The following is a 15,416-nucleotide window of genomic DNA, read 5'->3' on the forward strand; positions in this document are numbered from 1 at the left end:
TCAAACATTGGTCAGTGTAGATAGGGGGTAACCTGAGCCGTGGTCTGGGAACAGAGACTTAGCAGAGAGGTCTGTTTGTGGTTACCCAGGGAACCATTAATACCATAATTCCACCATAAAAGTGGGCACGTCAGTTGTGACCCTATACTTCCCCTGCTAATCTGTGTAGGAAGTTGTTACAGAAATCATGGAATGATATATCACAGGCTCGGAAGCCCAGCCAGTCATGGTCATTTTTGCTGCCATTTGTCCCATTGTGGTCACTGCTAATTGATTTAATCACAAACTTGCACATTTTGCAGTGATACCAGCAATAACTTATAGCCGTGTCTTTGTTTTCTGCAGAAATTGGTGACCCTGGGTCAAGAGACCATTAACACTCAAGTTTATGCCCAACTTGATCCAAACCAGTGCCATGTCATGACGGAACACATGCAGTGGTACACCCTGATAGGAGAGGCCGTCCCCGGGGGTCGACCGGTAAAGATTCTACGCCTAGCAGCCTTCGCCTCTAATACACCACCCTCAGTTGAATTCAGCATCAGGGTTTATGTCGTGGAGGATACCCATGATGCTTTGGAGGTATACAATAAAAAAAAACAAAGTCAATAAAACTACTTGTTCTCAATATTTGTGAATATTTCTCTTTAGGAATAGTAATACAGTACATGTATCAAAATTTCATTCTCCAAGAGCACAATCCCAGCCCAAGTGGTGTCAATGTCTGTGGACGAATTTAAACTAAGGCTATTATAACATGACAAATTATATTTGTTATGACAAAACTTTATTTTGGCAGAAAGTCTTCAACTAGTGTGTAGAGTGAAAAATAACCTTGTTGAAAATATGAATATGTACTATCTTTATTCCATATAGTTACTAAGGGCACTACATGTAATTTTAGATTTATTACAAAAAATTTGGTGATTACAGTAAGATACATGTAACAATATGTAATTTTAGGGAGTAATGCAAGAAGAAAGAAAGTTTGGAGGTCGATTATTAGATAAACCAAAGCAGATTCCATTCCAAGATGGTGGCCACAACTTGTGTTTGACGATAGAGGAGCTAACACCAGGCTGGAGAAGCAAACTGGCTGCCAACTACCAGGTATGTAATCAATGTAATCATAATGTAATAACAACAATGTCATTACATTGTAATCAGGGATAAATAGTGGTGGTTATGAAACAGTACTAAGAACATTGGATTAATGGTAAAATGTTTTAAATTTGAAAGAGAAATGAAAATGTAATCAATGTAATACAATTTATTCATTACATTGTAACTGGAAGATAAAATCAATGGTATAACTAATATGAAGTTATCGTCCTGTCACAGCTTGATAACCAACTGTTACAACTATACATCAAAGATATGAAAAATCTTACGATATACTCTACACAAACATTATGAAAACTGCAAAACATTACTTCTTTTAATATGAAGATTGACTTTTTTGCTCTGAAACCGAGTTTTGCTGTAATCACAGACAACCCACGAGTGTCATGTTTATCTAGTGTGTCATAACATATAGGACAGTAAAGGTAATCCTTTTGTATTTGATGCTGCTACAAGAAAGGGATCATGGATGATAAGACGATTAAATATGAAAGGAGACCCAGATTAATAACATTGAATTCACAAATTATGAGAGGTGTACGTTACTAAGGTTTAAAATTGTTTATTTTTTGTAAATTGATCTTCCTGAAATTGTTTTGCAAGTTTGGATGAAAAATTTCCTGCCTGCAGTAAAACCTTGGGATCGTTTTTGTTAATAATAAGAATAAAGTGGTGGAAAAATTGATTAAAAAAACGATATTCGCAAATAAATGTTAAACATTGGTATTAATTTTCTGTCCTGAACATCAAAAGTTGGTGGTAATTTCATACTCTAATCCCTTTATTCTGCGATAAAGATCTTGATCCATAACAATTATTAGGCAAAAAGTGTTTTCATTTGACTTCATGTGGTTATACTATTAATAGACAATGCAACACTGCAACCACATCCCGAAGCATCGTTTTCAATAGACAACAATAGAACATGAAAAGCACTAAAACTTGGCTCAAGAGGAACCCTTTTGAAATCAATTTGATATTTATGAAGAGAGCCGAGTTTGGGTGTAAATAAATTTTCTGGGGGGACATTAATCTGATGAATCCCCCCTTTTGTTACAAATGACAGCACACTTAAAAGCGATCCCGGTTTTATGGACATTTTTGTCTGCCTGAATTAAGGCAATGTGATTGTTTGTCCCACCCCCCCTCCCACATTTATCGCCACATGCACATGTCCAGGAAAATAAACTGTGAGGGAAAGTCGGGTCTCATTTAGGCCCCAGGGTTCAGTAATAATCAATGCCTGTCCCCCTCTCATGCAAATGTTGTCCTACGGAAGGGAGATAATTTCTACTGTCAATTAAGAAATGAGATGGAGGACATAAATGTGATAGGAATGGCATCTTTAATAATTAATAATTATAGTCTATGGGCTTGATTTGCTTCAGTTTTCCTACACGTCCTAGGAATTAGAGAGGAAATTATGACAGCTATCCCAGACTTGGGTGTAGTTTGCCGTAATTAACACGAGTGTCAGAGCCGGTCGAAACTTTCGGAAACATATTGCAGGATAGGGAGCAAAGGGAATATTGGAACGGCCCAGAGTGTTTGGGTTCTTGACACCCGCAATTTGGCAAGGGGAGGTCACCCTGATTCCTTATCACTTCCATGTCGCTGAATCCACCCTGAAAATTAGCATACCATCGGCTACTGTGTCAGAGTTTTTATGATGTTTGCATTGAAATAAAGTATGGGGTCACATAATTCACACCAAATATCTGTAATTATCTCTCTGATCAAAATGAGATGATATTGATCCATTGCTATCATGTCAGATGCAATTGCCAATTTTCTCTGTTCACTGCCTTTTATGCAGGGCCGACAGTAGAAATCTGGGCCTGCGATTATTAAACTGATAATTAACTGTTCAATGGAGGAAGAAACAATGTTTTTAAAAAGTATAGCTATAAGCTGGCCGGGTCAGCCACTGATCTGCATTGCAGTCACAGAAACAATGGAAGATAGGATCAGTATCTTTTTTTCTTCATTAAGTCATGAATATTTCATTAGAAAAAGGGATATTGGTAATGGCACCCCCTCTGAAAGCTTGGTGACAATAACTGTTATTACAAATCAAGAAAAATAAGGGCTATTTGCAAAAGTTAAAACCTTACTGTACGGTAATTCTTTTACATGCAATAAACATCATGCAAGCAATTTTTTTTGGCAACATTTTTGTGGTGATTGAAGGAAAGAAAGTAAATTATTTGCTATACTAGCTAATATATATCAGAGAAATTGTTCAAATAAATTTAAAATAACTGAAATTGAAAATAAATTTTACTATATTTTTAAAGAATGGATCAAATCAAGTTTTTGTCTGAAAAGACCTTTGCACTTTTATACCTCAATGTTGAAATGATATTGAATTTAATTCCTCGACATTAAGCTCAAGGGAGTCTAAAAGTAAAGCTGAAAAATATTGAAACAGATACATCATTTCAGATTATTTTTAAAAAGAATTTTCATTTTGTCATGGATGTCGAAATAACAAAGAACGGTGTCTGATGAATGACGACAAAATCCCGTGAAGGTTATGTCTGCTTCATTAAAGGACAATCAGCAAGTCATTAATCTTGGTCATTGGTAGGCTTTGTCCTGTGAATGTGACACCGCTAGTCTGCTAAACGCTGTCTTAACCTCCAAAAAAATTGTGGAGGACGAATCCTTTGCAAACATCAATCTATCTTTTTTGGGTTAATTTCTGCAAATGAAACACACTAGTGCCAAATTGTCTGCACAAAAGAATGTGCATGCTTGTCAGTGGATTAAAAATAAAACTTTTTTTCCCCCTTAATTACGCTGATAATTGTTAGCAAGATATTACTCTGTCGCCTTCTAGGAATCTATGTTTACAACGCTAATCATTGTGATGCAGATGGCAATTATAGTCAAGTTTATTATGAGACAACGGTGTTAGAATTTATGACAAGAATTATTTTTAATTTTTTTTTTTTTTTTGGTGTGTGACAATTTATTGGGAGACTTCTGCTACTTGCACCGGCTCAATCATGCCAAAGCATGGCAGCCGCCATTTCTGAATCTTTTGATTGCTCAGTGGGCAAATGTTTGGAGACAGATGTATAGAAGTACACACGACCTTGAAATGCTTGAATTATTATGATTTATGTCCATTGTGCATTGTTTAATCCTACTTCCAACCTCAAGGAGAAGTTTGCATATCTTTTGTTCGGGCCGCAGTTGGTGAAAACCAAAGGCCCCTATGATTAATGATGGTAAATTTATGAAAAGAAATAAATATGTCATATGCACATCCTTCTGGTAATTTTCTGGCCCATGCCTAATTTCACATCCTGACATATTTACTATTTTTTGTCACATGGATCATTGGTCTAATTAGTTGCAATTGGAAAGGCAAAAATTGTAAATGGCAATCTATTGAACGGAGGAAATTTAGGTTATTGATATGGGAGCAAGAGACTTGATTGGTTATTTTTTCCTGAAATTGAGAAGTAAGAATTAAGTTATTGAATTGAATCCCCGGGTAAAGAATATCCTTTAATGACGATCAGTTTCATGTCAATTTGAAAAATTAAGAAAATTTTTTTTAAATTAAATGAAAATCTAGCTCGCGCAGATGGTTCAATTCCTCTGCGTCAGATTTTCGGCAAGATTCGGACATGAGGAAATTTTGTCATCTTGAATTGGATAACAAGCTTTTAACCTGTTTAAAAATTGAAGATAATTGTCTGGTAGTGTAAACCTGTCACAATATAAATGTTCCACTCGATCACCTTCAACTAGATTGGGGGAAATTGGACAATTTCTGGGTTTTTTATGGTAAAGACTCCATCCATTATCTGAGGTGACTGTCCTCTTATGTACAAGTGTAATAATATACCATTTCTCCCAAGCAAGTCCTTAAGTGACCAGGACTAACAAAATAAACAAATAGGGATGATTTTGCCTTTTATATTTTTTTTTTAGTTCAAATTATACCAATCGAGGCCTCCCATTTTTCTTCATTTTATACCTATTGATGACATGTTTGTTAAAACTGTAATTGCTGTTCAGAAGTAGAAAAAAGATCGCATTTAGCTCTAACGTAACTTAAAACCGTGAATTTACCTCCAAATTGTTGACAATTAGCTAACCACTCCATGTAGATCATTAGCACAATTTTTTTTCTCTCTTTTCTTTTCTCGCCACAAGATGGCCTTCGTGGTGGTAAGATTGAGTTGTACGTATTCCATGGTGTGTGATTACATGAATTTGAAGGTGATTGCCTTCATTTTCTGCTGAAACAGATTCAAATCATATTCCAAAAGATTTTAAAGTTTGGAAAAACACAAATGTTTTCATTTTATTTTTTCACTCCAACGCTAGTTTTTCCCAAAAGAAATGAATTTCTGACAAAATTTAATAGAAAAAAATCCTTTTGTTAAATAGACAGTTTTATCTTTTAAAAGGAATACATTGCAATATACTGATTATGATTTATCCACGCACATATTTTTTGTCAATTTGACAATTTTTTCCTATAATAAGGAACAATGCATATTTTTTTTTCAAATGAGAGTCGCGTCTCTTGCCAGAGGCGTGTTGCACCTTAATCAAGTCATAACATTGAACTATACTCTCAATCATTTGGTTCTTGTTTCAGGAGATTCCGTTCCAGCACATCTGGAGTGGGAACCAGAACAACCTCCACTGCTCGTTCTCCCTGGAGCTGGTGGAAGGTTCGAGTCCCAACGTGAGCTGTAAGATCCAGGTTTACCAGAAGGCCATACTGAGCAATAGACAGGTCCTCAACATCCAGAACAACTTCAACAAAGAGGTAATATACCAGTTAGGGAAACCAGATTTATAAGACTCAGAAAATTAGAACTGTGGTAAATATCCATGAGATTTGACAGCAACTTCTGTTGTATTTATCATGAGGAAAATGAATACTTTCTCATAGAAATTAATTGCAATGGATTATGGTTTTCAGTCAGCCATTGCAATTACATGTAAGATGACTGTATGATCCGATGATAATTACAGCATTAATTCCTGATGATGTCATAAGGCTGTTCTTATTCACCTAAGCTTATACATGTATAGCATTATAATCGTGTTGCAGATTGTATTTTTAGAAATAAAAATACCTTGCATCTTCTTTCATGTAAAGCAAGTTGAACATTGACCAAGTGAGACAATTTTTGATACATAGTGACTAAAATGCATTTAATATAGCACAATTCAACAATTACCTATTAAAGTGATTTAGAATGACTGTAAGATTAATGGATGGGTAGGATTTCAAAGGTTATGATTGAGAGGATAGTGAATACTAGCTAAAATAGGTATTGTGGTTTCATCAATATTCGTTGAATACCAATTTTCGTGGATTTCGTTGTTTAGTTGATCCACGAAATTAAATGTTCATCGAAGTGCAATTTCTATTAACATTTTGTATTGATAGGGTCATATGCCACAAATTTACCTATCCTTGAAACTGTGATTTTTACTTCATCCACGAAAATTGATACCCTTGAATATTAATGAAACCACAGTAGATAATAAAAACTTTCATGCATGGATCTGACATTTCTGTTTGTTGTTCACTTTGTGAACTGAAGACCAAGTCTGAGATATATTGGGAACTGGTATTTAATCCCCGCCATCATCATTCTCTATGTGTGACATTTATCTTAGTAAAAGGATGTACACGACTCCAATCTTTTGTCTTGTACAGCTGTTCATGTCAATTCTATATATTAAAATCAATAATAATCTCCTATCTTAAAAAATGATTACTATTAGAAACACATACTTCACTGCATTTGTTTTTGAATGAAGATTATTGTAATTCTATGCAATATGTTTCTAAGTGATTTTTATGTTTTGTAGAAGCTTCCATCTTGTTCCACGCCCTCGTCAACACTTAAAGGACGGACATCGACCGTGACGACCAATTCCAGTTCAGGGTTCAGCTCCATGTTGACTCTAGACCCCCATGGCAACAATTTCAGGTAGGAAAGGTCTTAATTTTGATCTGTTAAAAATCAATTTTTTAATTAATTGAAAGTACGTACAGATGACTTTAAGGAGTCCATCTTGAAGACTCTTGAAAATTTTATATTAAACCTAGTATGTTCCCTGAAAAGTTTTACAGACTTCAATAAAAAATGTTTTTGCATTTGCATTCCTGGGTATATTATTTTGTGGGTTTTTTTCAGATTGCCTCCTCATATAAGACAGAAGTTGTGTTTGTTATTAGACCAGCCCAATGCTCGAGGAAATGACTGGAGAATGCTAGCCCAAGCACTCACAGTTGATAGGTGAGCATCAGTGTAACAATTTTCCTGTTCAAAGAGAAATAACTCTTCTAAAATTTCAATGCTTTTAAATGCGAATTATTTTGCAATGTTTCAGGTATGTCCAGTATTTTGCCACTAAGAGTTCCCCCACAGAACACATACTGAATCTGTGGGAGGCCAGGCACAGAGAGGAGTCTGCTATTACGGATTTAATGAACATTTTCCGGGTGATGGGCCGAATGGATGCAGCAGCTGTCATGGAAAAAGACATAGGAGCGTGGTTATGATCCCACCGACTTTTGACTTCCAGGGCAGCAGGACTGTCCCTGTGTAAAAAAATTTTGAAAAAGAAGAAAAACAAAAGGAATTCAGAAATCCAAACCCCAGGGATCGAAAAACTCCCATCGATGTTAACAAAAAACAATTTTGCATTGATATACGTGATGGTTGAGCCCTATTCCTGGAAGCAAGGAGGATTAAAGCTAGAAACTTGCCCATTATTGCAGTAGAACAAGCAATTGCTGCTTGTTGATTACAGAGGCTTGAAGCTAGTGACTTCACTAGGGTGAAGAGGCTAGGACCAAATATTTATTACATACCATCATACTCTATAAATCCCTTTACCAGAGTAAAATATTTGACAATTCTAAGTTGGGATGAAAAGATATGGTGTGGTATGGTTAAAGGCTACCAATGTAGTTTGTTTTTTAAAATTCCTGGTGCTTTCCTCTCTAAGCCAAGGAAAGAAAGACAAAACGAAATCAGAGCAGCTGTTCCAATGCAATATTACAAAGCAGTATGCCGATTTTTTTGTTCTTTATATCTTAAGTGCTACAGCAAAGAGACTGAAAGAGAAGGACCAAAGGGAAGTAACCCTTGTGTTCCGTTTTATGATGTGATATTTTTTTGTTTTTTTCTGCCATGGTTAAACATCATGGACAATTTCAAAAAACATGTACTTCATGCTGACTGTGATTTTAAAGAAATATGTGTCACACATGTGCATGAGTTACATTGCCAAAAAATATTAATGTACACAGAAGATAAAAATCCATTATTCATTTTAAAAACTTTCTGCTGATAAATTAATGATTAGAAAGCTGTTTATTACATAATTGAAGCTGCATTTTGTATTATTTCATGGATTGCAAATCTTTGAAGAAAGAAAAACAGATTCTGTTACATTCATGTTAATTATCATTAAGGTGAACTCTTTATCTAGTCATGTAATGCATTATGTGTATATGTGTGTTGATATGATGCATGTGCACAACACACATTGTGCATCTAACTTCAAAAGAAATGAAATACATGTACATTCTATTCAGAAGAGAATATGGAACATGATAAAAAAAAAATGAATTGTATGAATGAAATTTTTATGAATTTATGAATTTAAAACAATGTTTGTCTTTCACTGTGTATTATGATGTCGGATTTATTTATTCCCTGATAGAACTTATATCGGCTTGGATTTTGTTCAAACCCCATCATCTCATTTGTTCAGTAAAAACTCTTTAATTGATTAATTAATCATTAATTAATTGTAGGCTTGTGCGAGGTGCTCACCTGTTTGGTATGCTAGTCTTCAGAGTAGTGTGCATTTGTTATATAATAAGAGTGAGAGAAGGACAAATGAGAGAGTGAAGAATGAGGGGTGAGATATTGTCCAAAAATTGTTTTGTTTGTCCTTGTGCTGTGTGGAAGGTGCTAATAAGGTTATTAGAATTTGTGCAATGTTACAAAAAAAGTGATGAAATTATGATGGAATGATGATGTGGCCAAGTCTATATGTCATTCATTCAAAACTGCATGTATCATATAGCAAATTCTTAAAGGGATAACTTGTCACATTTAAAACCCTATCAAGGTGCTACTGAACACATTTTATCAATAAATATTTAATGTGTTGCATTCTCTGAAATCTCATACAAAGGGAGACTACTTTTTTTTCCTCTCAAAATTCTAAAGATAAAATGTGTCCAATATCAATATACAGTCAATTAAATTTAAAAGGGAATCAACTATTTCAGCTAAATAATTCATTGCATTGAAAACAATTAGATCTCGATTTTTGACCAAAGATTTGGGGTTTTTTTTTTCATCAGTTGCCGTTTTAGGAAGATTTTAAAAAATAATTTCTCACTTTGTTTTGTTCCTTGGAACAGTTATTGCCAAATGATACTGACCAAAATATGGTTCTCCATGTATACATTCATATTATTTTATAATGAGGATATTGTATGCATTTGAAAGATTTGTAAATAATTATTATCATGTGAAAAAAAATAAATGATATAAACTTGTTTTCTTCTTTTAAAATTATTCTCATGTTAGCTCACATGGGTTTTCTGTGTCTGCTTGTATTAAGGATGCCAAGTGGTCAACAATTTAACCATTAAATAGATCTTAAAATTTTAGATATGCTTTTTAAGACATAATCTGTTAATTAGTAAAGAAAACTTTCGAAAGTTTTACCATTAAAGTTGGAATATTTTTCTATATCTTTATACAAAGTTCTCCTTCCGTGGGAGATTTACATGGTCTAAAAATGGCCACAATCACCCAGTCTTCTTAGCTTTTCATATATTTATATCTACTTCACTGTCTTCACATCAATATATCTAATTTAAAGGAAGCTTGATACAATGAACCCTTAAATCAGGGCCTGTCGGGTTTGAATTGAACCACGGCATCTTATTTATATACGAAGATGAAAATAAGGTGTGGGTCTTAAAAAAAACACATTCTTTTAAAGAACTGCTCTACCAAAAATAAATTGTTTACAAGAAAGCTTCTTTAAATACATATAGTAGTAAATTCAAGTTTGCTGAAACTGACTCTCGGACCGGTAATTTCCAAGGAGAAAAGCAAATTTCATTCAACATACAGATATAGATAGGGGAAAAGGGAGCAAGTTCACATACCGCAGACTACCACATTGCTTGATCATATTATATGTATATAATTATAAAAAGGGATCTGATGGCAGTGTATAATGTTACGTAAATAGAGCATTAACTCATATCAAAGGGGCATAATTGCAAAAATATTAAAATCAGAATTTTCTGTTGCATTGTAGCAACGCACTTTGAAAAAAAATTCGCAGTCTGATTATTTTTTCAATGTGCGTTAAATTTTGGGGGACAAACCAAACACACTTTGACAACACACATTTTTTATCATGAAGACAATTAACGCACTTTGGAAAAAAAATATGAAAAAAATGACAAAATCTGGACATCGATATTTAGCCCGATTAAGAATTTACATTCCTTTCTAAACACTTTTGAATATGATCTACTTGTAGCATCATTGGGAAAAGAGGGGAGACAACCGAAGATGCAGTCCAATTACCAATATATAAATCAAATTGAATGCACATTCATTTTTTAAGAAGAAAACATAAAGCATTGAAAAACACAGCCCAGAATTTGTTTAATGCATTTGTCATATCATGAAATACTGTTATATTTTAAAGAAGGCATGATTTCAAATAGAACTTGAGTGAATAGTGAAAAATACACGAACAACGTATTAAATTTTAATATTTACATCTACCAAGTGTTATTCCCTCTATTTCTTATGGAAACTTAAAAAGTTAATTCATAGCGCAATAGAAACAGCCAGACTGAAATTTACACGCCCTGTTTATCGATTGGTCGAAATCTACAGCGGCTGAAACTGGCGAGAAACTGACAGGACTGAAATTGACACGCTCTGTTCATCGATTGGTCGAAACCTACAGCGACCTAAGAAATGTCACGGACTGCACGAAATAATCATGATGATGTCAGACTCAAAGTCTCACAGGAGACGATTTGTCTGTTTCTTTTAGCTAACGTACTTATAGTATGTACATTAACAGTAATTTAGTGAATTTTACTTACTTTGCTACCTAACACTTAGATGGTAAGGTACTTGATCGCGTAAAAACAATACAATATTTTATATAATTAATTCATCAGTTTATTCATGATTAAAAAATTCACAATGATTCTTTAAATACATGCATGATATTGATGGAAATGTCTGTTTTCTTTAGAGGAAGTGGAAATATTCCAACATTATTTTCAAAACTGTCCAACGGTGGAAAAATCCTCAGCGGAAGAATCTGGCCAGAAAGCCAGGAGCTCTCTTCTTTTCTTTCCTCTATAAATGAAAAAATAAATTACATGTACGTTAGACAAGAACCCGCCCACTTTCGCTAGCCAAGGTTTTCTGATCCGCACGGCTCCTCTGAATATCCTTTGCAGTCTGTTGGTTTTAGCGTGCAAGCAATTGCAAGTTAAAACAGAATGTAATTTTTATTCATAATATGAATAATATTATACTTACGCTTTTACGCAAGGATTTGCAAGAGAACCATTTCCTCTTTAATTTCTTGGCAGAGCACTCCTGTTGAAAAATATAAGATTTTGTGAATATTGCATCATGAATTGATAATGTTAATTAAATATCATTTAATTGTGGTTTTGACTATAAAGTCAGTCACTGTGCATATAAAGTGGTCTGTATTCTCACCTGTGCTGGTTCTGTTGCCTCGCCCCACTCCCCCGGCCCACCCCAGGGGTCTGAGAACACAGCAGCTGCCCTCACGTCACTTGGAGTCTTCTGGTTGTCCTCACTGAGCCACTTCAGTGGCTTCTTTTTTTTTGTGGGAAAAAAATATTCACGATATTATTAATGTTTAACAAAAATAAAAGGAATTTCATCATGTAGAAAATTTCTAAAGTTCTACGTTTCTAGTCCTAATACGTGTAAGTTTTACGTTTTAAAAAGTGGAGTCAAATAATATTTGAATGAAATAAAAATTAATCAAATTACCTGGTCATCGAAATTTTCCCAGATGTAAATTGTCGGTTGAAGCATCAGTTTCAAGAGCGGATTCAACTCTTCATCCTGAAATAATTCATATTACGTGATTCAAAAGACTGTATTATAATTATATTTTATCCACGTAATATCAATTTATTTTACTAGCCCCCCCCCAAATATTATCATCATTTTAATTACTGTCTTACGATAAGTCCTAACTTATTAATTATAAATAGTTTATTCCGGGACTGTCTTCATATAAGTTGTGGTACTTACATCACTTTCCATGACGTCCTTGACCTCAGATGATTTGCCCTTGCTGTCTTCATTCTCCTCCTGTAACAGTTGAAATCAAAGTACTGAAGAACTGTCGGGAGTTGATTTTGTCGATGTTTATTTATCTTAAAATCAATGATATGTTATTTTGCATGACAAGTACATGTAGTTTCTAATTTGAATTACGCACATTTTTAAATTATGAATTTTTCGACAAGAATGTCAAGAATGCCCCATATGAATCATGTTAAATAATATCTAAAGATAAAATTAATTCACTTAAACTATGTATCAGTAATAGAAATATTTCTCGAAAATTGTATGGATCCAAGCAATATTGAACTCAAGTCTCGTTCTACCAAACGCTCGGCTGACACCGTAAATCTCCGACAAAGATTACGGAGACAGCCGAGCGTCGAGTTGGACAAGACTCCTAGTATATTGAACTCTGGCGTAGGAATACATACGACTACAAAAAATATTTAAATTGTTCGTACCATTTAAAATCTGACTATTTTCAAAGTATTTATAAATACGTTTCCTTGAAAAACAACGCTTTAGCATACATTACATCGAATTTATCAATTATTTTCAAGAACTAAGTTTTGTCAGCAGCAATGATTTGTGCTGAGGTCCAAACACTGTTTCACTTTCGGTTTGTCTGGGTAACTGCATAGGAGAATTGTTTTGTGAGATACAAGAACTCATATTCAAATGAAAAATCAGAAGAGTTATGATAATAATTAACCCTTTCCTGTAAGGAGTATTGATTAACTTGGAAGAGAATTATAAACTCACCATAAGAGGGATGAGGGCTTGGCTTAGTTGTTGTTTTCGTACGCTTTGCTCCCATCTTCTGAATTCTTGAACAGCTTCACCACCGGGGAAGGGCTGATGTGGAAATATTATATGAAACTAATCAGTTTTGTTGTTTCCAACCACAAATGTGATTTTATTAGTTTAGAAACTGAAAGATTAACTATACTCACTTCAAAGAAATTTGGTTGATTGTAATATTTCAACCAGTCCCGGCATGCTTCTTCTGCCTTAAACCCCGAGCTGACATCGTTCGTTTCTGCTTCGTTGGAAACAACGGTCTCTTTTGCTGGTATTTCCCTCTAAAATTTTATGCATTATTGCATTATCTAGCTTTTTATGTACTATAATTCAAAATTTGATTGAATTTACTTAATTTTCGAAAGTAATTGAAATGTTTGAATCAAATCTATTTAGCTGTTATTTAACACATAATTGAGAAATCCGAGGACTTTTAGTACCTCTGTCTCGATCAAACTGTCTGTCTCATTCTTCAGAATTTCTCGCTCAATTCCATCACCTCTGTCGTTCTTCTTCAAATCCTATGAAACAGATTTTTAAGTGAGTCAAATATTTTTCATTCAGTGTTTTCAGACCAAAAATATTTGATTTGCATCACTCTATCTGCATAAGGTTCTGAATAAATTAAAGAAATTACCATATTTATCTTTGTAGATATCTCCTTTTGTTGCACACAGCTGTTGGCGTTCTTTCCTTGAAAGTAATTGTGACGTCACAATCGAAAACGTCAGTCTTGGAAACGTTGATTTTAACCACGTGCAAACCCGATTGAAAATAATGTGAAAAAATGTTTGGGTAGTGATTTTTTGGTTTAAATTTTAAAATTATTTTTGCAATTTTTTTTTTATTTTGTTGGTTTTTTTTTCATTTACGAAAAGTACGATTTTTTTAAAATTTATCTACTCTATTATCTGAAAATATATTATACTAAATATAGTTTCAAAATAATTGCAATAATATTTACAATTTAGTTTTAGTTTGGAAAATATTTGCAAACCATATAAGTAAAGTTTACAAACAATATCGTGGGGGGGGGGGGGGCTTATCCGACATCTTAACAAGCAAGACAAATACTTTTATTAAAAAAAAAACCCGTAACATGCTAATCTTCCTAATCCAAAAGGGGGGGGGGGGGGTGGTGGGGTACCTGTAAGCTCTATTTTAATGTTGCATGTACTTTGGTTTAATTTACTACAATTTTTCATATGTACCCCCCCCCCCCCCCCCAAAAAAAAAAAATTGGGCGGGCTGACAACTTCTGCTGCGAGATAAAGTGGGGGGGGGGGGGGGGGGGGGCAACTGATGCTACGTGCCTGAAAATCATGATCAAACACCAGCGTATCATGACCACAAGCTTATCTTTTAAAAAGATTGGTGAGCTAGCGCTGTACTCATCATAAAACACAGAAGCAGATTTCTAAAACATTGATTTATATTTCTGAATAGATTAATTATAAAATAAGAAGGCACAGTGGTGTACTGGAATTGTGCTGGAGTGGGGTCTCAATTTAGAATTGTGAATCTAGAGTGATTCTATCGGCAATGGCATAGCTCATTGACTGTGCCTTAATCATTATGTATCTACTGTAATTTAAATTTCGAAGAACCATTGGAACTGTCATGCAGCAATCGTATCTTCTCGGGCCATTCCGACAAGCTCGGAAAGCATATCCGGGGTTGTTTTCCGAGCTTGAAGGAATTTTAAGATAAAGCTAGCTATTTATTAGCCAAGTTCTTGGTACTGGTCAGTCAGAACTAGAAATATTTTCAGCCAGTTGTGAGGTCAATCTTGGTTCCTGGGTTATTTGACTTTATATATATTTACATTAATTAATTACGAAAAGTCATCGCGGATATTCAAAACGCGAATTGTAGAAATTATTGGTTGCATTTGATATTTAATCATTTAAATAAAAACAAATTAAAAAATAACACTCTACCACATTACATTGTATTTAAAATAATATTTATAAGACCTAAGCTACTGTTAGGTTTTTTTTTTACATTTTCAGTCACATTGCCGTTTGACTCAATGGTTCTACGCATGGTTTTTTTAAATAAAGATTTAAAAATTTTTCTCCACATATTCTTAAGTTA

General features: G+C 34.2%; 2 protein-coding genes across 3 annotated transcripts in view; one reads left to right on the forward strand and one right to left on the reverse strand.

Annotated features, from left to right (window-relative positions):
• LOC128164742 (netrin receptor UNC5C-like) overlaps positions 1–9,694 on the forward strand; it is a 72,912-nt gene extending 63,218 nt beyond the window's left edge. For both annotated transcript variants that reach the window (XM_052828736.1, XM_052828737.1), the window contains 6 exons: positions 346–582; positions 964–1,110; positions 5,747–5,920; positions 6,979–7,100; positions 7,308–7,409; positions 7,504–9,694. In XM_052828736.1, coding sequence (XP_052684696.1) covers positions 346–582; positions 964–1,110; positions 5,747–5,920; positions 6,979–7,100; positions 7,308–7,409; positions 7,504–7,675 — 954 coding nt within the window. In that variant the 3' untranslated portion in view covers positions 7,676–9,694. The remainder of the gene's footprint in view (positions 1–345; positions 583–963; positions 1,111–5,746; positions 5,921–6,978; positions 7,101–7,307; positions 7,410–7,503) is intronic.
• A 1,739-nt stretch (positions 9,695–11,433) lies between these two features.
• On the reverse strand, positions 11,434–15,365 carry LOC128165947 (uncharacterized). The gene is made up of 9 exons (XM_052830879.1): positions 15,324–15,365; positions 13,760–13,840; positions 13,472–13,600; positions 13,281–13,373; positions 12,483–12,542; positions 12,216–12,290; positions 11,913–12,035; positions 11,727–11,786; positions 11,434–11,540 (listed from the first exon to the last, which is right to left on the reverse strand). Exons 1-9 carry the CDS (start codon positions 15,363–15,365, stop codon positions 11,490–11,492), a joined length of 714 nt encoding a protein of 237 aa, XP_052686839.1. The 3' UTR covers positions 11,434–11,489.
• Between the last annotated feature and the right edge of the window lie 51 nt (positions 15,366–15,416).

The sequence above is a fragment of the Crassostrea angulata genome, chromosome 10 (assembly GCF_025612915.1).
Source record: "Crassostrea angulata isolate pt1a10 chromosome 10, ASM2561291v2, whole genome shotgun sequence".
Classification (NCBI taxonomy): Eukaryota; Metazoa; Mollusca; class Bivalvia; order Ostreida; family Ostreidae; genus Magallana; species Magallana angulata.